Source organism: Symsagittifera roscoffensis, chromosome 9 (genome assembly GCF_963678635.1).
Source record: "Symsagittifera roscoffensis chromosome 9, txSymRosc1.1, whole genome shotgun sequence".
Lineage (NCBI taxonomy): Eukaryota > Metazoa > Xenacoelomorpha > Acoela > Convolutidae > Symsagittifera > Symsagittifera roscoffensis.
In genome coordinates, this window is record NC_087070.1 from 5,223,532 (window position 1) to 5,242,888 (window position 19,357).

Below are 19,357 nucleotides of genomic sequence, written 5' to 3' on the forward strand. Positions count from 1 at the left end.
AAAACACCAACAACACCACAACTTTTCAACACATATGAAGCTCACCAAATTAGGGAATTAAATCTTCAGTTTCCGCATGATAATATCCCAGTCGCGCCAAAACGTCATGGAGGGATGAACTATTTTTTGCAAGACAAGATAGCAAAAACTGAGGAAAAGATTAAATTTATGTGCTTTTATGGTAAGAAAAAGTAAACTAGTATTACATTTGGCAGCTTTTTTGTGTTCGATTTGAAGTGAATTGAGTTGAATTGAATAACTCAAAAATGGAGCCAACTTTGCACGTTTGTTTCAGCAGAATCAAATCTTTTTTTTTCCTTACCAGTTTGGTTTTCACTTGACACGCAAAAATATCTTTGGAACAGCAGAAAATTGTGTAGAGAAATTAATACTTGCAAAACACTTATAATGCACTTTCAAAATGAAATATCCGGCATACCATATTAGTGTTGACTTAAGTTGCACCAACTATTTGTTCACAAAGAGATTCAAATTCAAATAAATTGCGCAAAATTTTATTTTCTTTATTCTCTCATAACATTTAATTTTCAGAAAAAATTCTATTGAGTTAAAAACTAAAAAGCATGTTTTCTCGCAATTTTGTTCATCATGTTATTTTTTGTTGTTCGCTGTGTTACTTCAGCTATCATTTCCAGTTTATTGAATTATTTTGACCCGACGCCAGCATTAAATTGCTATATGAAAATTATATGACACCAAAAAACGCAAATTAATGAAAATTTGTTCTGCTTATGCAAAAAAGTTTTCTAATAGGTTAAACCTTTCTTAGTTTGCAAAGTCAACCATTTAAAAATAAATTTCCGGAAGCAAACGAAATGGAATGGTAAAATAGTGACCCTTTCTATTCAGTTTTTTTACCCCAACCAATTTAATTGTTGCCTTTTAGCGAATAGAAGCTTATGATACGTTTTTTCTTCTATACGTAGTTTCTTTGCTCATTCGTTTCACTCACCTTAAACGTCCCTTTACCTGTTTTGAAACTAAGTTCGCTTTGGTCTTTCAGACCAAAATCCAATCTTCTTTGCAATATTATTGAAAAAAAAACTATTTCGCATGATTGCAGATTTCAAAATAACACCAATTTGCGTACAAGTTTTAATTCCTCTTCAATCCTTAGCTTAGACAAAAAATGAAATATGTGTCGAGATAAGAAAAAATTTCACCCTTGTTTTATTGCTGCGTGTGATTGACCATCTAGATTGGCTCCTTTACCTGTGTCACTGTGGTGTGAGCGTCAGGCTTTCTTGTGACCATCACCGAAAGTCTTGAAGAAGTTTAATTTGTGCCTTTGAGAATTCGTGGGTTTGAAATGGATCTTAACAGTAGTGGAATTAGTGGCAAGGATGATAATGAAAAGAGCAGTCTGACCAAGTCAAAGTTGGCCCCAATTGCAATCCAAACTGTCGAATCCGGAATCGCCATTCTAGCAGGTAAGCAAACGAGAGCAGAAGTATACTGGAAAAAAAAGCAATGCAACGAAACAATTTGTAAAATTAAAACACTCAAATAGTTTTTCTCGGAAAGTTTGCGATCATAAGACTTTTCCATTATTTGCATGATATTAAGACCTACCTTACTGGTAATAGAATCGAGTCACCGTAGGCTCTTAATTTTTTGCAAAAATGACAGGTCTTTTACTTTAGCGCTATTATAGTAAAGTGTCGATGAGCAGGGCTCAGACACATTTATTGAAAGGTTTATTCTTCAGGAAAAAGTAATGAACTTTTTTTCATAGTTTTTTCCGATTAGTGTAATTTATTGTTCCAACTTTCGAAGAAAACGGAGTTTTTATGCTTGGTGTGGTTTCTTATTCGGTCAATTTTTGGCAACCGAAACAGTTTTAAACAAAAACTGTTTAAGCGATTTGAAGATATCGACTACCTAAAGTTAAAGTTTGATAGTTTACCTCCAATTAGTTTTTGCAAACTTATGGGGGTTTGAAAATTGTCAATTTGGCGATGCTCTGGACTAAGTCCTGAAACCGTTATGCAAATTTTTCATGGGCGACCAATTATCCCGCACAACAAAGTGGTTCCAAATTGAATTGAGGCTAAGAAGTCGGTCGTAATGATTTTTGTCCAAAATTTATAGTTTCTTAATATTTTCTTTTCTCAAAAACTATTCGATATGGATTAAGGGGCAGTCGGAAAATTCAGGGCTTTGCTCTTATATACGAGCAGTCTTGTTTCGTGTAACATGATGAATTTGAATTTTCATTTCTTTTTGGCTTCAAAATTAATTGCTAAAAGGAAGGCAAACATTGCTCTTCACTAAAAAAAAGCATGAGGCGCAAACAAACGTAAACGACTGTAAAAATTCGCACACGACGCACAATAAAACTATAAAAAATTTTCCTTTTATCCAGTTTTCCCAGACTGCGCCAACTTTAGCAAAACAGAGTCATTCGTAAAAGACTGTTGAAAACTAAAGAACTTGGCAATTCTGATCTTTCCCCCCAACTTTCATAATTTCTGTTTTTCTAAAAATTCTTCACGTGCGCGTGATATTATGATGTAAGGTTTGAAAAACAAATTTTTTCACAAATAACTCGCTCCATCCAACTATAACCTTGTTGGAGTAGTTTCAAAAATTGAAATTGATAGGTGGGGGAATTGGAAAAGAGCCAAGAACTTTATTTTAAGGCATTATTTTGTCTTCGAAAAATGACAAATGAAAAAAAGTCTATTTTTTTCTGTTTTCCTAAGTTTGTCGACACTTTTCTAGCTGTATGTAAGCTAAAATTGATATTTTAAGTCTAAATTTTGCTAAAACGGTGATAAAAAGCTAAATAATTTACATACGTTTTTGATTGCAGTTTTTGTGCCTTTTAGCGACGATATTTTTGTGAGAAATTAACATGGGTGGGTAATATGTTGCTTACTAGACTATTAATTGAATACTTTATTTGTCGTACTTAAACTATTATCGAAATAAACTACAAACGAAGTTTTTCAACGACAATCTAAATTTCTGGACAGTGTGAACAACGTTGAAAATCCAACTGATTTTTTGCAAATTGCGTTGAAATGGAATCAAATTTATAAGCAAAAATAATTTCTTACAGTTTTAACGGCCCTAATATGATATAATTTACCAGCAGGCAGAAAAATTTATCCTAAAAATTAAGAAAAATGGGGTCCTTTTTGTCAATCAAGTTTTAGGCTAAGCGAGCGGGTCAGTTGCTGCTTAAATGTTGTCAGAATCAAACCTCCTCGGCCAAATATGTACATTTTACTAAATGAAATAGCAATTGGTACATTTAAAATCGAAGAAAGCGTTTTGTGAAATTTTTTGCAATTTTTATTATGCATCTCTTATCTTTGTTGGATTACATAATAGGTTGAATTGGGTATGACTTGTTAGAAGAAATTTTGGTTGTCATTAATGTTTGTCTATTGTCAAAGAAAATTCAGAAAAACCTAACAAGCAATGAGTCTTATACAGTTATATTTTCCAAACAAAACGTAAAAAACACATTTCGAGCTTTATTTAGACCAATCACACAATGCTTTGTACGCATGAATCATATCTATTCTGTCTTTAATTTGTCGGTATAAATACAAGTTACCAAGGGGTGCCGGACATCAAGCCGACGGGACTTCAAGCCGAATCGTAAAATTAGCGACATCAAGCCAAACATTTTCTCATTACATCATGAAATATGAATAATTCGACAATTTTTTGAAAAATTTCTCAATTTCATGATCTTTCTTCAGTAGTTATTGACGTTTTCATAAAATTTACGCATCCAAATGATGTTTACGAAAGTTGAAAAATAAAACACTGCATTTCAATTTATGCATTTCAAAACCGGCTGATATTATTAACGAATAACAATCCTGAGTGATTCATTGTCATGAATAACGCTTATTATGGACTAAGCTTGCCTAAATTTTTGAAAAGCAACCTTTTACAGATAAAAAATAGTAACTTGAGGGGCTTGTAAAGTTTAAATTTCGGCCTGAAGTCCCGTCGGATTGAAGTCCCGTCGGCTCGTTGTCCTAGACCCATTACCATGTTCATTTTTCAAAAACTGAGTTAGAACAAGAAGATAGAAAGCTTTTTAAGTGGCCCAAAATTGTCTGATTGCAATTGTTCATAAAAACATGCAGATGAAAGTACATTTTGTAAGTAGAAAAAAAAGCTGCAGTGGCAAAAATTATAATTTATTATAAAGCAGAACTCAAATCACTGCAATATTACGTGATTTTAATTGTGTTGTTATTACAGGTGGGACGGACAAATCAGGCAACTATGTGATCTTTTTCCCACCCAAGAAACAGGCCATGATAGCCACTCAATTCGCCTTCGGAAGCCATCTCGTGCAACTCATCCAGTACCTCATAGGCATTGCCACGTAAGTACATTCTCACAACCCCCCCCCCCCCTCCCCCTCTCTCTCTCCGCACCCCCCCCCCTTCCCACCCCAAACTGACATATATCACTTTTAAAAGCGGTTTTTTCTTCAAAATTGGAGAAAAAAAACGCATTTTTCCAACTCGAACAAAAATGATTTACTTTTTGTCTCAACAATGGCATGCTTAACAATTGCAACCTATTTTCAAAAATTTCCATGAAAATATTTCGACGCGTATTTTATTAGGACACGTACACAAGGCATATGTTATTTTAGTTTTAATGATAACTGAAAAATAGCTCATGTGCTGCCCTTAAGCCCTGATTTTCTCAAGTGCAAAAAAGTGATATTTTTCTGAAAACGCGTTGGATTATTATGATATAACGCAAGCAAAAAAAAACACAAATTCTTTGTCATGAAAAAAATTGTGCATTCTCTCAACGGATATTGATAGACTCACTTAGCAATTTTACTGCATGAGCTTAAATCGATCGCATATACGAATTAAAAGGGAACAAAAAAGCACGAATAGAATGAACCAAGACTGCTCGTATCATGACAAGACTGCTCGCATCAGGGCAAAACCCTGAATGATCCGACAGTCCAAAAACTGGTTTCAAAATTTTTTGAATAATGAAATATTGACAAGTTATGAGTTTTAGACTAATTATATTCAGAGTCGGGTATGGAACTAATAAGATCAATTAGCTTGCCTTGAATTATTTTGGAACGGTATTGTGGCGAATTATTATTCGCCACGCGTAAATATTGCTCGTTACACTTTCAGCATTAAAGTATCAAAGCGCTTTTATAGAAAAGTTTTTATAGTTGGGGGCGTTCAACAGTGCCGAAGTACAACAGTGCCGAAAAATGCAAAAATTTTCAAAATAATTTAAATGCATTTTGTAAAGGGTGGCAAATTACTGGCGCTAATTAACCAAAAAAATCACTCCAATTTTGGCGCCGCAACTGCGAATTAAACAATTATTTTGGCGACAGAACTTCAAAGTTGCAAATTTTCTCGCTCAAAATCTTAAAGTTTCACTTAAAATTGTAAGCGATTGCCCGTTAATATTTGATTGCCGCACTTTATATATTGAAATTTGTTCAAATTTTCGGCACTGTTGAACTAATTTTTTTGGCACTGTTGTACTTCGGCACAGTTGTACTCCCCCTTATACTTGTGAGCGTTCTGTAAGTCTGAATAGCCTTGTCGTGAGCGCGACCTTTCAGTAAACACAAAGACCCATGGATCGATCCCATGTGAAAAATGTTTTTGGGAATTGTTCTGCATGGAAAAAAAATCTAAGTATGTATAATCCTTACTTTCTACGAGATTCTACATCAAATTACCCTGAATTTAAATACAGTGAAAGGCAACTATCAAGGACCGTTGTATGATGGAAGGTTTTGTTTTATATTGACTTTTAATTGTTACAGATCATTTTTTGATGAGAACGATGACTAATTTTGTAAATCACAATTCTAACCCCACAAAATAACAGTCAGTTTGAGTGCTATATTGTTTACCAAACAGTTTTATACTTTTTGAATCTTAATCAAAGCCTTGCAAACAATTACTTAAGAAGCATCACATGAGGTTTGATCACGACCGTCACCACCGTCAATTTTGACCAAATTGTCATTTTTCATCATTTTTTGGAAAAACCAAAAAAATTCACAATTATCTGATTAAATTGTTTTTATACTTAGGTGATGAAATTGCGGAGAACATTTTTTGACTCTTGATTATCAGGTCTAAATTGTTTGTTCGCGAGAAAGTTTTGCTATTCTATTTGCTCTACTTAAATTGCCGAAAATTGATAAGTTTTCAACCACTTTTCACTCCTTGTTCTGATTTTTCCTAAAATAGCAATTATTTAAATTGTTCCTTTCCGTTGTTTCCGTTTTTAAAATAAGGGCAAACTCCATTATTGAACAGCAGAAGTGTAAAGGTCACAAAAAATGATCGACTTCTTGTTTCTCGAGTTCATGTCTCAGTTTTCCCAGCGGAATAGAAAAATAATTTAGGATACAAATTCGAAAATTTTACCTGATGTTTGTCGGGTTCAAATTTTGTCTTTTGTTAGCAAGTTTTGCTATTTTATTTTCTGTATATAAATTCTCAAAAACTATTTCGATCAAATTGTCTTAAAAATTGGGTCATTATTTTTCATTCAGAAAAAACGACTTTTTAAAAATGTGCTGGAAAATCGAAGAGCTATAAGGACTTATTGTTTTAAGAAACTCGAAAAAAAATGTTTTTTGTTCAAAAAAAGTCAGTAGCTCTTTCTGTTTCCGTGCGTTAATTGACTCTTTTTCAACTGTCTGCTGTCTCAATTTTGTACTAGATTCAAATTATACTTTATCAAATTTGGATGATTTATATTCAAAACCTTCAAGCGTGATTCTAACTATCCACAAATACCGAGAAGGTTATCAAAGGGGTTCAGAAGAAAAGCACGAATTCTTTCGAAATGAAAAATCTCAGTCTACATTCAATGTCATGTTAGCGACTACATAGAATAGTTTTTTCAAGTTAATTAAACTGACAATTTTAAATATTTTTTTTCTCGAGCCTTACAAAATAAATAAAACCAAGTTCTCAGCAATTGTCTATCCAAACCCTTCAATTGTCTATCCAAGATCTGAGGCTATAGTTTAACGTGTTACGCATGTGTGTTGCAGATACACAGGGGTGTACAGACGGAAGTTCAGCTTCTACGCGGACCTGCGGGACATGAATTATGGGGCGACAGAGTCCATAGTCAAGTCACTCACCACTGTCTACCATGTGAGCCCACTTGTTTCTTCAATCATATGCAGGGGAGGATTTGGGGGGAGGGGCGGGAGGTGAACGCCTCTTCTCAGGGATTCGACCCCCTGTCGATCCAAAGGGTCCACCCTTTGAATTATTTTGAGATATCCTTTTTTTGCTGACGGACCCTACAAATTTTCTAAAGGCGCCTTTGGCGCCAATATATACTAATGTTGAGGGGAGCGCGCGCCGAAAAAACTCAATTTTTTTGGTGAAAAGTTTCGAAAAAGTGCATAAAAACGCCTTTTTGGCCTGTTTTTTTTTCAAAATTTTGCCTGTGGCGCTAAAATTTTGGCCATAACAGAAACTTTTTACTGCTTTGTGCGAGCTCCGAAAATTAATTTGCTCGACTTTAAAAAAGAAATCGAAATCAATGCTAGTAATCAACTTGTGAACCTTTTTTCGAATTAATGTTCAATCGTTCAAAAGAACTTAAATTTGGATCAATTTAGAAGACGACAGGGAGCCATGTGTTGGTAGACAGCCTACTGGTGGTTAAGCCGAAAGACAAGAAGCTGCTCAAAGCACTGTACAGAATAGTGGGCGTCACGGCCTCCAAGTCCAAATCAGATGATGACTTCACGCTTCCCAAACCCCCTTACCCGGTAAATTTCCCGCGTTTTCTAGACTAAGTTAGATGCCTCTTGAAAACTTATTTAGAATTTTTTTACTTAGGTTAAGTGAAACAAGCGTTTAAACTGTTACAGGACTAATTTCAGATTGGAAAAAAAACTAAGCTCTCTGTAACGGAGAAGTTTCAGTTTTTGCTGGAAGTGAAACAGATCTGAAACAGGACTGCTTCAAGTTCAAAATTTTGCCGAAACAGATATGAAGTACAATCAGATATTATCAATGTAACTTTAAAACTAAAACAGGTCCTGAAACGTTTCTGAATGAACTAAAAGTTCATTGGAACAGATATAGAGTCTGAAATTGGATCTGAAAATATCCTGAAAATGAACCGATTTAGACCAAGACCCATTATGTTATAATCAGTTACCCTTGACATACTTTTTCTATTAAAAAAAATAATTTTCATGGCTGTCAAAAATTTCTCCAAACACTGTGACATAACGAATTAGATGAAGCATGATGACATTAAAAAATGACAGCTTCAGAAGAAAAAGGTAGATTTTTTTCTTTTCAACAAGGAAATGGTTTTCAAATAGTATACGCATGTGATCAAATCAAACAAAAAACCCGCGAAAGCAAGGGTTTAAGAAATGATTTTTTTCCTTCTTCAAGAAAGAAGTTTTTGAAATTTGGTTGTTTTTTTTTGCAGGTGCACATTCTGAATGACATCAAGGAGCTGCACCGGAAGATCGATGTGTCCCAGCTACCTCTGAGTGGAGGGGGATACATGCCCTACTCACACCAGGACTTCGTCTCCTTCATCAGGGCAAGTGACTCCTCTACTACATTTTCCTATAATCATCATCATCGCAATTATGATTTTTATTATGAGAGCCTTCACAGTCCACGAACGATGGCTATCTTGTAAGATTTTTTGCAAGATCTGCTTAGGTTCCTAAGTTTCGTAGATTTTTCCATCATCGTCATTAGTAAGAGATTCTTATCCCTTGAAGGATTGTTATCGTGTAAGATTCTTGCAAGATATTCTTAAGTTTTTAGGTTTTATTGATTGTTCCATCATCATCATCAATATTATGAGATCCTTAGCCCATGAAGGAGTGTTAACGTGTAAGACTCTTGCAAGATCTTCTTAGTTTATGCACTGTCTATCAAAGATTCTTGGAAGTTTCTTGAAAGACTGCAAAGGAAACCATCCTTGATCTGCTAGTGAATACTCTATATTGATGTTCCATGGTGTTAGACTCAGATTTGACCTTTGAATGGTTAGCTCAGAACCCAAAAACAGAGAACGGAATGAGACATTTTGTAACAAACCAAACGTTTTCGCACCTTTTTACAATGGAATGGTATTTAAATCCTGCCCTGCAATACAACCGACTGAATTGCCGAAGTCGCTAATGCTGAATTCGATTAATATTGGTTTGTTCTTCCGACCAATGAAAAGATTCGAATTTTTTTTTCGTTTTGTTTTCCACGCAAAATCCGGTACCACAAATAATCATCGGACAGGATGGAGTGATATATCATATTCGAACCACATTTTAAAATTTTCAAAAAAAATTACCAGTGTTGAGAAAAACCGGTTTGAAACTTTGATTTTTCGTCCTAATTCGAGCAAACAAAGCAATCAAGCAGGCTTACAACAGCTTGATTAGGAAAAATTTTAAATTAAGGCCCAAAAATTTAACTTTAAGCAAGTAAAATTATTTTTTTTTCGTTCCATTCTAGGAACCAAAAACTTCAAAACAAATTGAAAAATTTTGGGCAAAAAAAAATTGAAAAAAAAAGTTTGAAATCTTTGTGTCTTATTTGCCTGTTTTACTATGAATGTCAAATATACCTAAAATCTGGTTTTACATCAGACTTTTTTTATCACTCCATGCAGAAAAACTAATTTGAAAAAAAAGCTTTATCTTGTAGTTTTTAAAGACTATGGTCGGAACATTCGGTGCTACTTGCAACGTAACCGGCGTTTTATTTGTTTGTTTTATTTGTTTGTTTTATTTGTTTGTTTTATTTGATTGTTTTATTTGTTTTATTTGTTTGTTGGTGTTGTAGAAGTTTGAGGACACCCGAAGTTCGGTTGATAGTAGTATGGAGTCCATAGACGAGTTGCTGGATGAGTTGGAGCAGCTCAATGCTCAGGATGTCTCTAAATTGGACGAGGCTGAATTGATTACCTACGAAGCCAACAAGAAGCGAATCGCAGCTTGTCTCAAGTCAGAAGATATGAATATTCTTAACCATCCTCTCCTACCCTAGAGTGCTCTTTTAAAAGGGGTGATAGTTTCAGCGGGGTGAGAGGGGGTGAGAGAGGGGGGGGGGGCAAAAACAGGCAAAACTCGAACGCCCCTATTTCTGAGTGATGGCTACATGTTGAAATACCAACTTAAACCCGTTTTTCACAGTTTTTATTCAAATATTTTTGCCCTTCCTCAGAAAAAATTTGCCACCTTGCCAGGAGTGATCTTTGTGTGTACTACGCCGTACGCCTTCTAAAAACTTATCTGAGAAGTGCCATGGCTCAAGAACGTTCAAGAGCACCAGCACTTCTATACATTCACCGCAACGTTGTTGGTGACGTTGACGATATCATTAAGCATTTTGGGGTACAAAAAGACGCCTCGAACTCTACTGAATTGATTTGAGCAATGTTTAAATGTCTAAATTAACCGAGTAAAGTAGCACCACCATGTACAAATTCTCAGAGCCTCGCCTGGTTTTTCACCTGATTCATTCTGCATTTTTTCAAAAAAATTAACAGTAAATTGAACAAAAACTGAGAATTTTTTTTTTAAATGTTTTTTTTTCGTCTTTTTTTAGACAATTGTGGTCTTTTTTTCTGACAATTGTGGAGGATACTAATCTAATTGCACAGTAATTGGCTATCTCTATGTTTGATATGAAGTTTCACACTAATATTAATTACTAATCCTACTTAGTTTCAACCATGAGTCCACTGCGGAAAAACGAAAATAGAATTTTCAGCTCTCTACGGAGAACTGATGTTGTGTCGTTGGTTAAAAATGACTGCAGTTTTTTTTGCTATTTATGCCTGGATAGTAGTGGCTCATGGTCAAATATAAAAACATCCGAACAAAATGACTTGATATTTGTGCTCGGTGTAATAAAAACCCATAAAAATGAGCCTATTTGTTTCTGGAAAAAGAAACGGAGTATTGTTACAACCCTAAAAAACGGCAAAATATTTGTGCTCGGTGTGTTTTTTTGTATCAAGCAAAATAGAGTTTCCAAACTAAGACTATTGGGAGAAACGTTTCATGGCGTTCTCAGAAAAAAAATTGTTATACAGAACTCAAAAACAAAAAAAAATAAGCCATTTGTTTTTTATGAAACTGTTTGATGATTGGGTATATTGGAATAATTAGTACGTGTAATTTTTCCAGTTTTTTATATTTCCAGTTTATCAAAAAATGCAGAACAAAAACAGATTTTTTTAAAGTGTGTTTTTTAGTTGCATACCAAAATATGTTCACAGTACGACTTCAAACGCATTAAAGTATTGCCTGAAAAGTCTGGATTTAAACGCATCTTTGTTAAGTTTTAGTTTTTATCCGTCGACTGAGAAAAAACTCTGATAAACTGATGTCTTTTGAAATCCTAATATCTTAGTTTGCCTATGTTCTACTAACGCGTAACGTACACAGCAACTTTTCCTTCTAATTGATCGACGCAGTAATTTTTGTTCCGACTTTCGTAACGAAAGTAACGGAATATTTGTGCTCGGGGTGGATTTTTTTCTTCCGACAAATTTCGAATTTTCATTTAGCCTTTTTCACGGAGTTTTTTTAAATTATTCAAAAGATATTATTGTCTTGGGCCTGTAATCATTTTTCGTAAAGTTATAGGGGTTTAAAGATTGCCATTTTGGACAATTTGGGACAGTAAACGCGCGACCTTTTTCGCGCTATTAACGCGTAAGCGGAGATTTAAACCGACTTGGAATCGTTCAAAAGTGGTTGAAAGAAGCTTATTTGCCATAATTGACTTGTTAAAAGGAGCAAAATCTATCCTTTTGTACCTTATATGGCGTGTGGGGTGATGATTTTCACAAAAAATCTCAAATTTTAGAAAAAAAATTGTTTTCAGACAGTTTTGGACAAATACTGTTCTAATTGCACAGTAACTGGCTATCTCTATGTTTGATATGAAATTGCACACTAATAATAATTACTAATTCTACTAAGTTTCAACGATGAGTCCACTGCGGAAAAACGAAACTAGAATTTTCAGCTCTCTACGGAGAGCTGATGTTGTCTTGTTGGTTAAAAATGACTGCAGTCATTGACTTTATTTTTTTAAATGTTATTAGTGTTTCGTAGACCCTAAAAGGCAGTTTTAACATTCAAGGTTTTGCCCTGATACGATCAGTTTTCTTCCAGTTAATTGTTAATATGACATTGCGTGAAATCGGACGATTTTCGAGAACAGATGAATCAACATTCCAGTTTCAATAAATTTATTTGTTAAGAGCATAAGCTTGTGACTTGTTATTTCTCAAAAAGCAGTAGAAAAATTTCAGGGTTTTTTTGAGCAGTTTGTTCATATAACTGACTTGTTTTTGAAAACATTTCTACCAAAAAGATAAAAGTGACAGAAAGTTTATGCTCGGAGTGGTTTTTTACTAGCTGTTTATAATTCATTTTTATTACCGAATGAGAACAAGGATAGTTGATTACAGTGCAAGTAGCACAGATTGTTCCGAGCATTGTCTTAAATAGACATCAAAAAGTTTTGTTTGCTGTTTAGTAATGTTCTTTCGGCGTTTTAAACTTGTCTGATCGAAAAACTGAAGGAAAGAGTTTAAGCATGTTCGACAGTCATAAGAAAACAAACATATTGGAAAATTTTTTTGTAGAAATTAGACTAAAACAAAGCATAAACAAAGAAAAAATTTCAATTTTTTTGTAGTTTTTTGAATTTTTGAAGTTTTTTATTCCAAAAAACCACTGAAATTCTCAAAAAACGTTACTCGAGTAAGAACGAAATTTATATGGCTTAAATTAAGCATTTGTAAGCTTATAAGTCACTAAAATAAGGAGCTAATGTAAGCCTGCTCGCTCGCTTATTCGCTCGATTAAAGACGAGAAATCAAAAACTTCAAACCGGCTTCTTTCGACACTGGGATCAGTTTTTATGGCATTTTTTAAGTTCGTTTGAATCACGACTGAGGTAACTTTAATATGATATATCACTCAACTCTCTGCGATGATTATTAGTGGTAGCTGTTTTTGCATGAAAATAAAAAAAACAAAGAATACAAAATTCCTCCCCATTTTTCAAATGGTCTGAAAAAATAATTTCAACGTCACTATTTTATCAATTAATGCGGTTTTATGAATTTTTTCATTGAGTTATGAGAGTGTGAATAATGCAAGCTTAAACAATAAGGGACAACAATTGAGGGACAGCGATGAAATAAAATTCATTCCAAACTGAATTTAGGATTCCTAAAATTAAAGCGCTGAATAATGGGTTATTGTTGGTATAATATTGGGTCGGAACAATGAGACTAAGCAATAATCAACGTTAGTGTTTCAATAAAATATGTTAGAAATCCGCCTCGATAGCCGATTAATTTTTCGACGCTTAGAACAGTTTTTGAGCTAAAACATATTCATGGTGATCAGGGTCGGATCTAGGATTTTCTCGTGGGACGGCGGATTTTCAAAAAATTTTCGAAAATTTTGACGACCTTTTTTTGGTCGACCAAATTGATTTTTCGAGCTCTCCTGACTCCTAAAGTACCTTTTCCCCCCAATTTGGGGCAAAATTTTTTAGCGCCGCAGGAAATTTTTTGAAAAAACGCGTTTTTTTGGCGCGCGCTGCCCCTCAAAGATAGTATAAATTGGCGCCAAAGGCGCATTTAGAAAAATTTTAGGGTCAGTCGGCCAAAAATGGATTTCTTAAAAAGTATCAAAGTGGGGACCCTTTGGGTCGGCAGGGGATCAAATTCGAAAATCACTCTGTTGAAAAATTGTAGATATGCCCCTGCTTAGAATGAAAACTGTTGGGATGACTTAAAACATGTTCCTCTATTCATTTAGGGAGATAAAAATGGGAGAGATGACAGAGAACTTGAAGAAGTACAGGGCCTCTCTGCTGGACAGGACCCCCTACAACGCCAGCTCCCACTCCCACATCCCCGCCTCCATCCTCATAGAAGTGGCAGTCACAGTCGCCAGGGTGAGTATACTAATAGCCACCGGCGGACTTAGTGGTGGATGGGGAATTAGACGTGGATTTAATTGGGGGGGAGGGGGAGTCAAAGGGTCGAATTGAGGCGGCGGAATTCGACCCTTTGACTACCAATTGGTACTATTATAAAAAAAAACTTCATTTTGGCTGGTTGACCCTAAAATTTTTCCACATGCGCCTTCGGCGGTAATATATACTAACTTTGAAGGGTGAGCGCGCGCCGAAAAAATGCATTTTTTTTTTGGTCAAAATTGTTCAAAAGGTGCCTAAAATTGCCTCATTGGCCCATTTTTTTCAAAAATTTGCCTGCGGCGCAAAAAAATCGACCAAAACAGGGTCTTTTTAATACTGGGAGAGCTTGGTAAGTCCATTGGTTTGACCTAAAAAAAGGTAATTCTTTGGAAGTCCGCTCCCCTCAAAAAAATGCTAGATCCTTTCTGTTCATCATAACAGCTCGATCCCTGTGTAATAAATAATACAGGTACTAACAATAGTACTCGGTTGCAGTGCAACTAGCAGGGAATGTTCCGACCGCAGTTTATAAAAAATTCCACTGGCTTTTTTTCAATTTTAGGCTCTATTTTTGTTCACGGGGCAGGGAAAGAGTCAAAATTGATTTCAGGTGTCTTTCAAAATTGAATAACAAACTGAAAATATCAAAAATCATTGCAGCTTTGAACAAATTTTCTGAAACTTTCAGTGTTTTACACACACTTTTTTTGGATTTTAAGTTTTAAGTTCCAAGGAAGCGCTGGATATCTGTTCAAAAGCTTGTTTTTTTTAGAAAATCTATTTTTTTGCAGCTTCAAAACTAATTTTTATACAGCAAACGATAATTTGTAATGCCATTTGAATCGCGACTGAATTGTCTGTAAAATTTTAAGTTTTTTCTGCGTGGTGTGATGAAAGGATCTGATCAAAAACTTATAATTCACGCATATTCGATAGTTGTAGTAAACAGGCAAGTGGACAACAGTTTTTCAAGAAAATTGACTAGAAAAACAGAAAACAAATCTTTTAAATTTTTTTGTAGTTTTTCGAATTCTTTAAGTTTTTGATTCCAGAAAGACGCTAGAAGACTCAAAAAACTACCTATAGCCGAGTTTAATTATATTTTCACGCGGCTGACATTGAATACGTAAGACTTAAATAAGCCATTGTAATCTGCTCGTTTTCTTTAATTACTCGAACTTGGACTAAAATTGATATAAAAAATTGAACTATGTGTTTCTCCATTATGGGAAAACTTTTTGAAAATATGCTTCAAATCACGACTGAAAGTTTTCTAAAATCACTCGAACCACTCCGATGATTTTTTGTGGTACCTGTTTTTACTTGGAAAACAAAAAATGAAAACAATCTAACACAAAATCAATTGTTATTCATTATGAAGTGACAATAAATTATGAAAAAGAACGACTCACAACAAAAAAAAACAACTGCAAAAATGGTAGCCCTAAATTTTTATTTTTTAATGCTCTGTGTATATTTAAATATATATTTTATCGTTTTATAAAAAAAATTTATAAATAACTGGTATAAAAAAATTTTAACTTGTGTTTAAACAGAGGGTAAAACGATGATTTGCTTCTCGATTGGAGCCCAGTTTGGCATATATGATGCCATCAAAGATAGCGAAATTATCAATCATTCCCATTTCAATCAAACATTAATCCAAAACTGTAAATCTCAACAGCTGAAAATATGAAAAAAATTCACATAATACACATTTTCTTAAATCTAGCCTTGCATGATTTTAACTCACCCGTGTGCCTGTTGGCTGCTGGCCATAGTTCGCTGTTATAAAAAGTTTATTTTTGTCGCTATAGGGCAAATAAATTATCGTGCGATTATGTGTCTTCAAAATTTTGTCTTTTTCAAAGCATTCAGAAACCCTAAAAATTTGACTGATTCAAAATTCTTCATGAAAAAGAATGAGTGTTTTTTTTTTCAAAATTTTGTACTTATAACTTCGTTGTTGAAACTTCAAAAAAAATCAAATGACTTTTTCCAGAAGTGTACCATCTGTCTGATTTAAATTCAATTTTTACTCTTTTATTTTAGCAACTTTGGAACGTTGCTATTAGAATTTAGTTGTTCTGGCATAGTTTTTTCTGTTGAAATTAGCTGAATATGTCATCTTGAAACCCATTTCCTGCAATTTTTTAATACTTTTTTGCCAAAAAAATGGTTACAATTATTGTTTAAATTTTTTTTGCATGTGTCATTTTTAGCTAATATTTTTTCGACTAAAAACTTTTCCTCAAATGGCACAAAAATTAGCAAATTTCAATGAATTTTGTAAAATAGAAGCTTTGATGGATTTTGGGTTTCTAAAACCAAGATTTTTAAAGCTACCATCTAAGGCTCACGCTCGATCAGATTATTCATAGTCAAAACTCTTGGCGTTTTTACAGCATCAGAAAACCCCTTTTTACAGTTTTTCCATTGAATGATTTTAATTTTGAGGAAGCAGGTAGTTTTTTGATATCTGACCATTTGAAAAGTGGGGAGGAACTTTGTATTCGGGTGTGGTTTCAGTTTTTTGGTTTTCCACACAAAAAACAGGTATCACAAATAACTATTGGAACGCGTCGAAAGATAATCATATTCCAGACCTTTCCGTCGTGATTCTAAAATTCTTAAAATTTGTTAAATTTGTCCCAGTATCGAGAAAAAAAACAAGTCTAAAAATTTTTGTCGTAATTGAGCAAAAAAGCGAGCGAGCTGAAAACAATAACTTATTTTAATAGCTGAATAGATAACATTAACTCAATTTAAGCCATGAAAACTTACTTTCCCTCGAGGAAGGTTCGTTATTGATCTGTTTAACGCTCTGGAATAAAAAAAATCCGAAAATTTAAAAAACTTGAATTTTTGAATTTGCTTACTTTTTTTTTGTTTTTGTTGCCCAATTTGCTTACTTTTTGTGACTAACGAATATGCCTAAGTCCTTGTTTTAAGTTCAGATCCATTTATCACACCACGCAGAAAAACAACACTAATTTGAAAAAAATTTATTGTATTTTTCTAGGACTAGGGTCGGAACTTTCTGTGCTACTTGCACAGTAAACGGCTATCATTGTTGCTATTTTTGAATGCTTAACCATATCCTCCCTATTTTAAATTTTTCAGAACATTAAAATGACCACTACCAGTTTTGGTATAGTTTTAGAAAACTGTTTCATGATACGAAATCATCTTAAGCTTACATTTTCTCATCAGGGCAGCAACGAAAATCATTGCAGCAAGATCGAAAAGGGAAAATTAAAGAAATTATTATATTTTGAGCAGGACTGCCTGGATGAAATAAAGACGCGGAAAGATCGGTACAAACTTCTGGACATGCACAACAATTTATTTCTCACACCACTCTACAAATTAACTCAACAAGCGGAGCAAAACAAAATCGCAGAAAAAATAAGCCAATCAGAATCAATCGACCAAAAAAGCAAAAGAGCATCTGATTCGGAAATATCCAAAGTTGCGAGACAAAAAAATACTCAAAATAGTTGGCGCCAACAAAGATTTGAAGACAGTAGTGGACCAAGATTAGCTCAGAGTAAAAGTATTTCAAGCTCAGCTTTGATGCAATCTTTAACTTATGACTCAGAAAACAACGAAACAAACTTGGCAAATGAAGAATATTTTAACGAGTTGTATGATGAAGATTACAATAAAGACCAGTTTGACCCAAATGAAATGTCGGCATTGGCATCATTGGCATCCAGACGTCTGCAGAACTCTTTGTTTATTCCCATTTCAAACCATCGAAGTCGGAATTCAACTCATAGTTTAGCCCCGAATAGACCCTATAATAGTTTAGTACCCCGCGAAAGCCTTTCACGCTTCAAAAAACGACAGCGAGAACACGAGTTTCAAAAATCGGTTCCGAACTTGAACGAAATTGGATACGAGTTGCAGCCAGTAGAAAACGGAATGAGATTTCAACATGCTGGTGACGCCCGTAGCACCGGAACCCTCGACGATGTAATGTCGCCGCCTCTTTCGGGAGTTTCCTATTCGTCGGGTGAGGTGGGCTACGAAGACGAGGAGCCGAACTATAACGACTCGTTTTCGTCACCCGGATCGAAGAATTTTTCACCCAGGCGGCGGCAATGGGAAAAACAGAACCCGGTGAACAGTGGTAATATGTTGTCTTATTACCCACGTGGGAGCAACTCGTTTACAAATGACTCATCACCCGGCGGCGTTAACTCGGATTCATACGATGCGAGTCCACTTGAGTTGCAGGATGCCAGCCGAGAAGGTTACGAGGTGAGTGATGCTTTCGCGCCTTAAATTATATTAAAAGTAATTTTGATAACAATTAACATTAGAAGCAAGTTGCTGTGCAAGTAGCTCAGAATGTTCCAACGATAATGATTCACGTATAGAAATATGAAAAAAATTTAAAATTTTTAGAAAATATGAAATTTTTCCTTATATATTGTTGTTTTTTGTTGTTGAAGGGCGATTGAATTATCCAAAAAAACACAAAAATGCAAAAATGGGAAATTATAACAACCAAAAAACCGTTCAAAAAAATTTTTTTTTTCTGGACGCTGAGACAATTTTTAAAAATAACTTACGCCCGGCCTGTTACGCCCGGCCCCTTAAGTGGCGGGTAGTCGGAACAATTATTTTAGCCGGTCGCTGTTCAAGAAACCAAGAACAAAGAAGTTCAATTGAATTTGATTTTTCAGAAACGAGATGACATTATGTTAAATCTTGGATGTTAAATTGTTCTCTCCCATTCTATCCCCGGGTTGACCAAAATGTGCAACCATACGTCGCACCATGCATTGTTCCATGCAAGCCATGGAAAATTGCCGAGGTATTTTATGTTAAAATAACATATTTTCCATTCATGACGCGACGTATGGTTGCACATTTTTATTATCATGGGGGACTTCAAATTAGACAATAGTGATACTTTTACCAGGGCTGTTGAGAATTGATATGTCACCATGGATGCTTGCAATGTTTGGTTACTATGGTATCATGCATGCCACCCCCCCCCCCCCCCCCCCCGCCAGTAGTTTTTAGCCCCCCCCCCCCCCTCCCAATACAAAACATCCGGCTGTGATAGAACTAAACTTTTTTTGTAACAAGGCTGGGTGAAGAGCTTTACTAAACTAAAATATTTCACTTATAAACAGTGATTCATATCTCGTTCATAGTCAAATTATTAGATTATTCATAGTCAAAAACTCCGAAGTTTTTTATGAGAAATCTTTTTAGAAGTAGTTACTTTTATTTGAAAGCTTAGAGTAAGAATTGAATTTTTATTTAAAACCACCGGCTAAGAAACTAGTCTATTTTTAATTTAACAAGTTGGTTTTTTT

General features: G+C 34.7%; 2 protein-coding genes across 2 annotated transcripts in view; one reads left to right on the forward strand and one right to left on the reverse strand.

Annotated features, from left to right (window-relative positions):
• Positions 1-19,357, reverse strand: part of LOC134854483 (uncharacterized) — a 562,741-nt gene that overhangs the window by 357,925 nt on the left and 185,459 nt on the right. The window lies entirely within an intron of this gene.
• LOC134854686 (uncharacterized) lies at positions 1,103-18,311 on the forward strand. The gene is made up of 8 exons (XM_063871042.1): positions 1,103-1,451; positions 4,252-4,378; positions 7,067-7,172; positions 7,649-7,801; positions 8,479-8,595; positions 9,849-10,009; positions 13,859-13,997; positions 17,304-18,311. Exons 1-8 carry the CDS (start codon positions 1,331-1,333, stop codon positions 18,309-18,311), a joined length of 1,932 nt encoding a protein of 643 aa, XP_063727112.1. The 5' UTR covers positions 1,103-1,330.